Below are 8295 nucleotides of genomic sequence, written 5' to 3'. Positions count from 1 at the left end.
AGAATGTGATGCCTCAAGTCTTAGTACAGGGGGAGTACTTAGTCAAGAGCGCCACCCAATTGCTTATTTTAGTGCGAAATTGAATGATGCTAAGCAACACATATGACAAAGAATTTTATGCCATTATTCAAGCTCTTTGGCATTGGCGCCATTACCTGTTGACTCTAGAATTTGTTATCTACTCTGATCATGAAGCTTTGCGCTATCTCCATTCCCAAAAGAAGCTAAATTTTAGGCATGGTAGTTGGGTTGAATTTTTGCAACGCTACTCCTTTGTGGTGAAACATAGGGCGGGAGTTGAGAATAAGATTACTGATGTGCTAAGTCGAAGGGTATCTTTGCTGTCAGTATGAGTGTTAAGGTTATTGGGTTTGAACAACTCAAGGATGGCTATGAGTCTTGCCCAGATTTTGGGGAGCTCTACACTAGCCTAAATAATGCCTCACAACCAATCTTGGATGATTATACCCTTCAAGATGGTTCCTTGTTCAAAGCCAACAAGTTATGTATCCTTCAGTCTTCAGTGAAAGATTTCCTAGTTTGGGAGATACATGCAGGAGGCCTTGTAGGTCATTTTGGTCGAGACAAAATAATTGAGGAAGTGGAACATCGATTCTATTGGCTTGGTCTTAAGAGGGGCGTTGCAAAGATAGTTGGTCAGTGTCGTACGTGTCAACTAGCCATACATCGCAAGCAAAATAGTGGCTTGTATACGCCTCTACCTGTGCCAGATCGCCTGTGGTAGGATGTGAGTATATGACTTTATGTTAAGTTTGCCTCATACCTTTAGGAAGCATGATTATATTCTAGTAGTTGTTGATCGCTTCTCTAAGATGACCCATTTCCTACCATGTTCTAAGACCTCTAATGCTTCTAAGATTGCAAAGCTCTACTTTGATGAGATTGTCAAACTTTATGGTCTTCCCAAAACAATAGTATCTGATAGAGATGTTCGCTTCATGAGTTATTTTTGGAAGACTTTGTGGCATTTAGTAGGCACCAAATTGAAATTTTCCATGGCATTTCATCCTCAAACTCATGGTCAAATTGAGGTGGTTAATCATAGTCTAGGCAGCCTCCTTTAGTATCTAAAGGGTGAAGCCAATTGAAATTGGGATTCAATTCTTCCTATAGCCCAACTTGCATATAATAGCTTTGTCAATAGGTTTATAGGTGCTAGTCCTTTTGATGTTGTGCATGGGTATACACCTAGGAAGCCCTTAGATCTTTTGCCCATGTCCCCACATGTTAGAATTTTTGAATCTACTGAGACATTTGCACGACATATTCATGGTTTGCATAATGAGATTCGCAAAAAAATTCAAGTAAGTAATTCTCAATATAAAATTCATGCTGACCATTCAAGGTATTGAAACAAATGGGCAAAAATGCATATGTCATTGACTTTCCTCATGATTATGGTATTAGCTCCTCCTTTAATATAGATGATCTAGTTGCTTATAAAAGCCTCACAGTTATTCCTAATACCTCTTTTGATGCGCCTTTGCTTGGTCCTATTAATGCCCCTAGTTCACCATTTCCTAGTTCGTTGGCGAAGGTGACCAAATGAGCTACATCGACTAGATCTTGACTTGCTTGAGTACTATTAGAGTTCTTCAGATTTCCACTCGACGAGGTCGAGTTCTTCTCACCTAGGGGGAGTTGGTGTGGACACAAGGTACAAGCCTTCAATTATACGCATGTATGGGAGGAAGAGCAAAAAGAAGACGTCCCAACTGATGGCCTTATGGATAGAGCTTGTTAGTAATTGGGTTTAAGATTAAGCAAGCCTGAGCATTTAATAATTAGGGTTTTTTATGCAACTTATTGTTAGCTATTTAAGCACTTTTTCTAATTATTGTAAGACAGATTTTTGAGAATTATAAAAAAACGTATGTTTTTTTTTACACTGGTGTCGACTCCAGTTTGCATGGTGCTGACACCAAGCAACCCTTAGGTGCTAACTCCTAGGGTTTATTCTTGATTCTATTGTTGTTTAATTGTTCCATTGAAATAGTGTGGTTGTCCTACGTCACCCTTGTTTCATGCAAGTTATAACTTCTAATATTAGGTGCTTTTTTTTGGGTCCAAATTCAATGTATTTTGTTCTTAAATATAAATTGGACCTTGAAATGTGCCCACAATTGCAGTGTAGTTGTGACTACAATAAACTATGGTTAATGTGCTTGCATTCAAGGCTTTCACGATAATTTGATAAGGAAATTGTGAACTCACCTCACAAATTAATATGAATTGGCTCAAAAAATAATTAAAAGAAATGAAAAGGTCATTCTGATGCAAATTCATTAATTCAATTGAATTGTCATCCTTATTTGTTACATTCCTAATCCTGAGTTTGAACCATCACTTTTCTCTAAAGTTCCTTCAGTACTAGAAAGTAAGATAAATTGTGCCTTGCTGAATTGAACAAACACTGCAGTTTCATCTAAGTGGTAGACAAAAGTTACAGAGATCAGGCCAAAGACTTTAAACATACATTCTCTCATCCCCCTTGCCTTGAGTTTGGATGGGAATCCCTATATTAGACCAATATTCTCAAACAAAATATTTGAGTACTTCTTTTTGAAGTTAAAAAAGTTCCCCTGATTCTACAACCTTATTACCAGTACTAAAATTAATAATGTCTCCATTAATCCAACTAAGATGATTGCATGCCTACACAAAGATACATCCTCTTCAAATTCAACAACAAAATCCCAAAAATAGACACATCAGTCTTTGTGCTCAAATTATCTATGGTCACATAGCCACGGTCTAAATACCCCAGAAGAAGAAGACATCTAATGGCAACTCTTAAATGAAAAAGTTGAATTTTAATAGAGTAAATAATCTTGGTGTATGTTTGACTCCAAATTAAAAAGTCAGCTTATTTTACTATTCAGCTTATTTTTGTTACTATTTATGGGCCTCATTGCACTTTTTGGTACTATTCATGGTCCCACGATACTTTTTTTTTTTGGTTAAAAGTTCCACTGTACTATTTTAACTAATTTTTACCTTTATCTACAGTACTTTCAATAAAAAATTTTCAGTTTCAGCAAAATAAGCAGATCCCAACTAAGAGGAAGGAGAAGGTGGGCTTGAAGAAAGAAATGGCCAAGAGCGGAGTGGATACTGAAGATGAAGCTCGTGGGGAAGAAAAGCTAACAAAAATGGATGTGGGCTCTCCCTATCCAACCTCATCAACGGTGGAGGCTGCAAGGCAGCCCCGCCGATCGCAATGATCATTATAAGCTAGAATTGCCGGGGGCTTGGGAACTAGCTAGCAATGGATGTACTCACTAATACAGTGAGAAGAAAAGGACCCACTGTCTTATTTCTCATGGAAACAAAGCGGAATATAGCACAGATGCGTAAGTTATGCTTTGATCTTGGCTTTCAATCAGTTTTGGCGGTACCTAGTAATGGTCGGAGTGGTGGACTTGGTATGTTTTGGAAGGCGGAGTGTAACCTACACATCCAAAATTTCTCCCACAATCACATTGATGCACATATCTTGCCAACTGACCAGCAACCTTGAGGCATAACCGGATTTTATGGCCGACCAGAGGGGCATAGAAAGCATGAATTCTGGGACTTTGTCAAACATCTACATGCTAGGGCGTTGTTACCATGGGTTTGCCAGAGAGATTTCAATGAGATTCTACACTCCAATGAGAAGCAAGGACGCCTCCCAAAGCCGCTAGCTCCGATGCTCTCTTTCAAAGAAACTCTACTTCACTATGGCTTAGAAGACCTGGGCTTGCAAGGACATACCTTCACATGGCGTAATGGGTGCCTAGGGGATGCATTTGTGCAAGAAAGGTTAGATAGGGCCTGTGCCACCACACCTTGGCGACTGATGTTTCCAAAAGCGTGAGTTTTTCACTTGTAGGTATCCTACTCAGACCATTACCTCAATACTCTTGAATACACAGCATGATACCCAGCAACTCCAGGCTCGAAAAAAATGACTTCATCAGTTTGAAGAGAGGTGGGTAGCACACCAAGGATGTGAAGAAAGTGATCAGAGAGGCCTGGATCTTAAACCCGCTAAATGCTAGCCGACTATTTGAGAAAATAAAACATTGTCGACTTAAATTGGTAGCTTGGAGCCGAATGACATTCGACAACACAAAATACAGACTTGAAAAGAAGCAGAATGAGATGGAGGAACTTATCAACCTGGGTTATGCCAATAAACAAGAACAAATTCACAAAGTGAGGAAAGAGATCAATGACTTACTACACAAGGAGGAAGTTTTTTGGCAACAACGTTCAAGAGCAATATGGCTTCTAGCAGGTGACAAAAATAGTAAATTCTTCCATAAAAGGGCAAGTAAAAGAAGACGGAAAAACCAGATCGATGGGCTAATGGATAAGGGCGGTGTGCAGAGAACTGGAGTGGAGAATATATTAGGTGTGCGGAGAACTGGAGTGGAAAATATATCAAAAGTGGCGGAGAGGTATTTTACAAATCTCTTTTCTACCTCTCATCTGAATAATATAGATGAGGTGGTAGCTTCGGTGGATGGAGTAGTCACAGAGGACATGAATTGAAACTTGCTTTTGCCTTTCGTTGGTGAGGAAGTCTGTAGAGCCCTCTTCCAAATGCACCCTTCGAAATCACCTGGCTTAGATGGTATGTCTCCTTTCTTTTTTCAAAAGTACTGGCACATTGTGGGGGGGGGGGGGGGGATGTCACTGAAGTTGTCTTATTTGTTTTGAACTCAGGACACTTTCTAAGCAAAATGAACTTTACTCATATCTTGCTCATATCAAAAAAGAAAGAACCCCAATCCATGTCAGACTATCGGCCCATAAGCCTGAGTAACGTGGTAAGTAGGTTAGTCTCTAAGGTCTTGGCCAATAGAGTTAAAACTATCCTACCGCATGTTATATCCAATGCTTAGAGCGCTTTTTTCCCAGATAGGCTTATTTCTAACAAAACTTCTGTAGCCTCTGAGATGTTGCACAGGTTGAGAAATAGAAGGAAGGGCAAGACCGGACACATGGCAATGAAGCTGGACATTAGTAAAGCCTACGACCGAGTGGAATAATGTTGAAACTGGGGTTCCATGAGAGATGGGTTAACTTGGCTATGCAATGTGTCTCAACAGCAAGCTATTCAGTGTTACTAAATGGAGAGCCATGTGGGTTTATCTCACCCTCCTGAGGAATAAAGCAAGGTGACCCTCTATCACCCTACCTCTTCCTATTTTGTGTGGAAGGCTTATCAGCTTTACTCCGCAAGGCAGTCAACACAAAATAGTTTAAGGGCTTGCTGTCATGTAGAAATGGTGTCAACATCTCCCACCTCCTTTTCGCCGACGACAGTTTGTTGTTTTGTCAAGCCATACCTTCGAAGTGTACCCGACTACTACGCATCTTAGGTCAGAATGAGCAAGCTTCAGGCCAAGCCATCAATAGACAAAAAACGGCATTGTTCTTCAATCCCAATACCAGCACGAATCAAAGAGAGGAAATCCGTCACTTGTTTAATGCCCTAATCATCTCTAACTTTGAGAAATACTTAGGACTGCCGATGTTGGGGGGTAAAAACAAGGTTAACACCTTCAAAGACCTTCGTGAATAGATTTCCAAAAGAGTCACAGGGTGGAAAGAGAAGTATATATCGAAAGCCGGTAGAGAAGTCTTGATCAAAATAGTCGCTCGGGTGATATCTACTTACTCGATGAGCCTATTTAAATTACCTAAGGTGCTTTGTGATGATATCAACTCCATACTAGCAAAATATTGGTGGGCACAGTCAAGCAATGAGAATAAAATTCATTGAATGAGGTGGAATCAACTATGTGATCCGAAGGCAAAAGGTGGAGTTGGGTTTAGAGATATTAATGCCTTTAACCTAGAGATACTTGCAAAACAAGCATGGTGCCTGATCCATCATCAACACTCCCTGATGTACAGGGTTTACAAAGCACATTACTTCCCTACATGCTCCTTCTTGGAGGCAAACTTAGGTAGCAACCCATCCTACGTATGGAGAAGCTTATTACAGACCAGAGATATTATACTGGAAGGCTCGGTGTGGAAGGTGGGAGATGGTGCCACGATTGAGATTGAAAACCATCAGTGGCTGCCTAAACTTCCATGTTTTCTGAGAGATGGATCTAGACCACGTATGGTGGGGGAGTTGGTGTATGAAGTAGCTAGACAATGGGACCGTGAAAAGATTGCCTATTGGTTTGAGCCCCACACATGCAGTGATATTTTACGTATCACCTTGAATAACATGCATGCAAAAGATGCTCTGACATGGAAGGAGGACAAGAGCAAGTTGTTCATTGTAAAAAGGCGTACAAGGCTGCGTTGAGGCTTCAGTACCCATCTTCAGGAGACCATTCCTTATAGCGAGTAGATGGACGGTTGTGGAGATCAATCTAGGCACTCATTGAAGGTTCGTAACTTTCTTTGGAGAGCATGTGCAAACATCCTCCCAACTCGAGCTAACTTGCATAAGCGATGAGTGAAGGTGGAACCTCATTGTGCGATATGTCAGTATCACGAAGAGACTGTCGGCCATATCCTCTGGCGAAAAATGTGTGGGCACTTGTTCATGGAAAGATTCAAAAGTGCAAGGCACACACTCCAGACTTATTCATGCTAGTTTGTAGCCTGTTGGAAAAGCTGACAAAGAAAGAGATGGAGCACTGGGCCATTACGTCATGGGCTATATGGAACGCAAGGAATAACTAGTACTTTGAAGACACTCAAGTGCATCCCGTGGCTATTCTTTATGGGGCAACTTCTTTACTTGATGAGTAGAGCTATCCAGCGGGTCAATTAACTAGATTAAACCGACCAGATCTGCCCGACCCGAAGCCCAACGGGTAAATCCGAATAGTATGGTCACTCAGATCCGGGTCATGTGCTGATAAAAACCGAACATTCGGTTCGGGTGGCGGGTTAAATTATTTAAACCCGTAACAACCGACCCGACCCACTCATAAATTTTTTTTACTCTTACCATTTTTATGCTTACCCGAACCCATCTCCCTTTCTCAATCTATCTTTCTTATCACTCTCTCAAACTCCTAACCCTAGCCTTTGCCTTACTGCCGCCTTCATGGGTTAAGTTTTGCTATCAAACATTTGCTTCCCCAGCCGATTATCCAAGAAAGTCTTGTAATCGCTCTCTTTGGCCAAGTTGAGGCCGTGAATCACCAGCACGATTTGGCGGTGCTCTTGGTCGCAGTAAATCAGGTATGACAGCGCGCAGCCCTAGGTTGATGCGCTTGATGACCCAGTTTGGGTTAAGCTTGAAGGGTCTTATTTCTCCTCTTTCTTTCTCTTTCTTTTAGTCTCAGGTCTAGGTCTCCCCTTTCTTTCTCTTTCTTTCAATCTTAGATTTTTGCTTTGCGGTAATTTTGGTGCTATTTGGTTTTAATCTCAGATATGGGTCTCCCCTTTCTCTCTTTATTTCAGTCTCAAATTTGGGTTAATGGTGTTTTTTGGTTCTATTTGGTTTCAATCTCAGATGAGATTTAGGTTTGTGGTATTTTTGGTTTTATTTGATTTCATTTGATGTCTCTAGTTTTGGATTGTGGTTGTGATTTCTGAACTATGTTCTTTAGGTTTGGGTCTGATTTCTTCTATGTTGATCTTCAAACCCAATTTCACTCGACAGCTCAGACTTGATCAACCAATGACCCAAGATATCGGGTTTGACCCGAATATTTGGTTAGTTGTGAGTCTAGTTTTCATACACCCGATCCAATCGGGTCGGTTGCGGATCAACCCCAAATCCGATCCAAACCGACCCAACCCGTGAACAGCCCTATTGATGAGTATCAAGCGCTAGTAGCAAATCAAAAGACCCACTAGCTAGATTTTTTGAGTTGTATTTTACTGGTCCACGGGCTCAGGCTCGCTGATCAGCCTTGTGTAACCCATGAACCCTCTTATACTTATATTACTTTTCTTTTAATAAAATGATTCCACCTTTTTGAAGTAAAAAAGAAAAGAAAAAACAGAGAGAGATCTACCGACCTTTTATATATATATATATCCGTCAAAGATAGGTTGCAGTCACGAAAATTGCTCTCCTTATTATATTTCGACAGCGTGCTTAGGGTCTAATCTTTTTGGTTTATAATAAGCTATATTAATTTTATTTGTGACCAACTTTGTTCCTTTCTTCAATATAATATACAACTTGTGCGGAGGCAAATGTTGCATAAGGATAACAAAGTGATTGTGCCTATAAGGATAACAAAGTGATTGTGCCTATAACCCCTTTGTTATCTAATTATTTTTTCCCAACATTGGTTC

At 40.5% G+C, this 8295-nt stretch overlaps 1 protein-coding gene across 1 annotated transcript; it reads left to right on the top strand.

Moving 5' to 3' along the window:
• Positions 1–5797: 5797 nt before the first annotated feature.
• On the top strand, positions 5798–6337 carry LOC142621864 (putative mitochondrial protein AtMg00310). The gene has a single exon (XM_075795237.1). The coding sequence runs from the start codon at positions 5798–5800 to the stop codon at positions 6335–6337; it is 540 nt and encodes a 179-aa protein (XP_075651352.1).
• The last annotated feature ends 1958 nt before the right edge of the window (positions 6338–8295 follow it).

The sequence above is a fragment of the Castanea sativa genome, chromosome 1 (genome assembly GCF_040712315.1).
Source record: "Castanea sativa cultivar Marrone di Chiusa Pesio chromosome 1, ASM4071231v1".
In the NCBI taxonomy this organism is placed as follows: Eukaryota; Viridiplantae; Streptophyta; class Magnoliopsida; order Fagales; family Fagaceae; genus Castanea; species Castanea sativa.
This window is presented reverse-complemented; position numbering and strand designations above follow the sequence as displayed.

Coding starts and splice junctions, on each gene's coding strand:
- LOC142621864 (XM_075795237.1), top strand. CDS start 5,798: ATGAGGTGGAATCAACTATGTGATCCGAAGGCAAAAGGTGGAGTTGGG.